The 733-nt window shown below is 43.2% G+C and overlaps 1 protein-coding gene across 1 annotated transcript in view; it reads left to right on the top strand.

Moving 5' to 3' along the window:
- Window positions 1–254: 254 nt before the first annotated feature.
- The window catches only part of daxx (death-domain associated protein), a 10656-nt gene continuing 10177 nt past the window's right edge, over window positions 255–733 (top strand). The window contains exon 1 of the mRNA XM_013914974.1: window positions 255–327. Coding sequence (XP_013770428.1) covers window positions 255–327 — 73 coding nt within the window. The remainder of the gene's footprint in view (window positions 328–733) is intronic.

Below are 733 nucleotides of genomic sequence, written 5' to 3'. Positions count from 1 at the left end.
CATTGTGCTTGATGAGGAAGGCGAAGAAGAAGAGAGTCCTCAGCCCTCCTCCTCTGCCTCCAAATCAAGGCCTGACCTTCAAGCCAAAAATGTCTCGCCGCTCAAAGCTCAGCTGCCAGTGCCCACACACATTACCCAGTCACCCTTCGCTACAGCGAAGAAGACCACGAAGTGTCTGCAGGCAGAGAATCAGAAGTTGTTCAATGAGGTGAGTTTATATGATGTTCCAAAGTTCATGACCAGAACTTAAAATAATGACATTTATGCAGAAGTATTTCATGTGTATCAGACTTCAGATTGCTCTAAGTGCTCAGTTTTTCTGTCTGGGTGACATTGACTTAAAATCTTATCTGTGTGTTTTTAGGCTAATTGTTGAAACGTGATATATTTAAATGTTGACTTTTAAATCAAATTAACAAGTGAGATGATCCATGTTTCCCAAATAATACTGTGGGAAACTCAGTGGTGTCATCAGTTAGTTCCTCATTGAGCAGATCAACTCCACTCTTCTAGACTGCAGCTGGTGGTCTTTACCACACTGGGGGCCTGACCAGCCTGCCTGCAGGGGAAACACAGGAAGGTCCACAGTTCGCTGGTCAGCAGTGACTCAGCTTTCAGAATAAGAGGGGATTGTATGGTGGTTAACCTGTTATATGTTGTCTCATAGTGATTCAGTAAATGCAAATTCCTGAGTACAGTCTAGTTTTGCAGAACATCGTTCCATGGAGTTTAT

Source organism: Pundamilia nyererei, unplaced genomic scaffold (genome assembly GCF_000239375.1).
Source record: "Pundamilia nyererei isolate P.nyererei 1_Seehausen unplaced genomic scaffold, PunNye1.0 scaffold00242, whole genome shotgun sequence".
NCBI lineage: Eukaryota > Metazoa > Chordata > Actinopteri > Cichliformes > Cichlidae > Pundamilia > Pundamilia nyererei.
The sequence above is the reverse complement of the archived record's forward strand: the minus strand, read 5'-3'. Positions and strand labels throughout refer to the sequence as shown.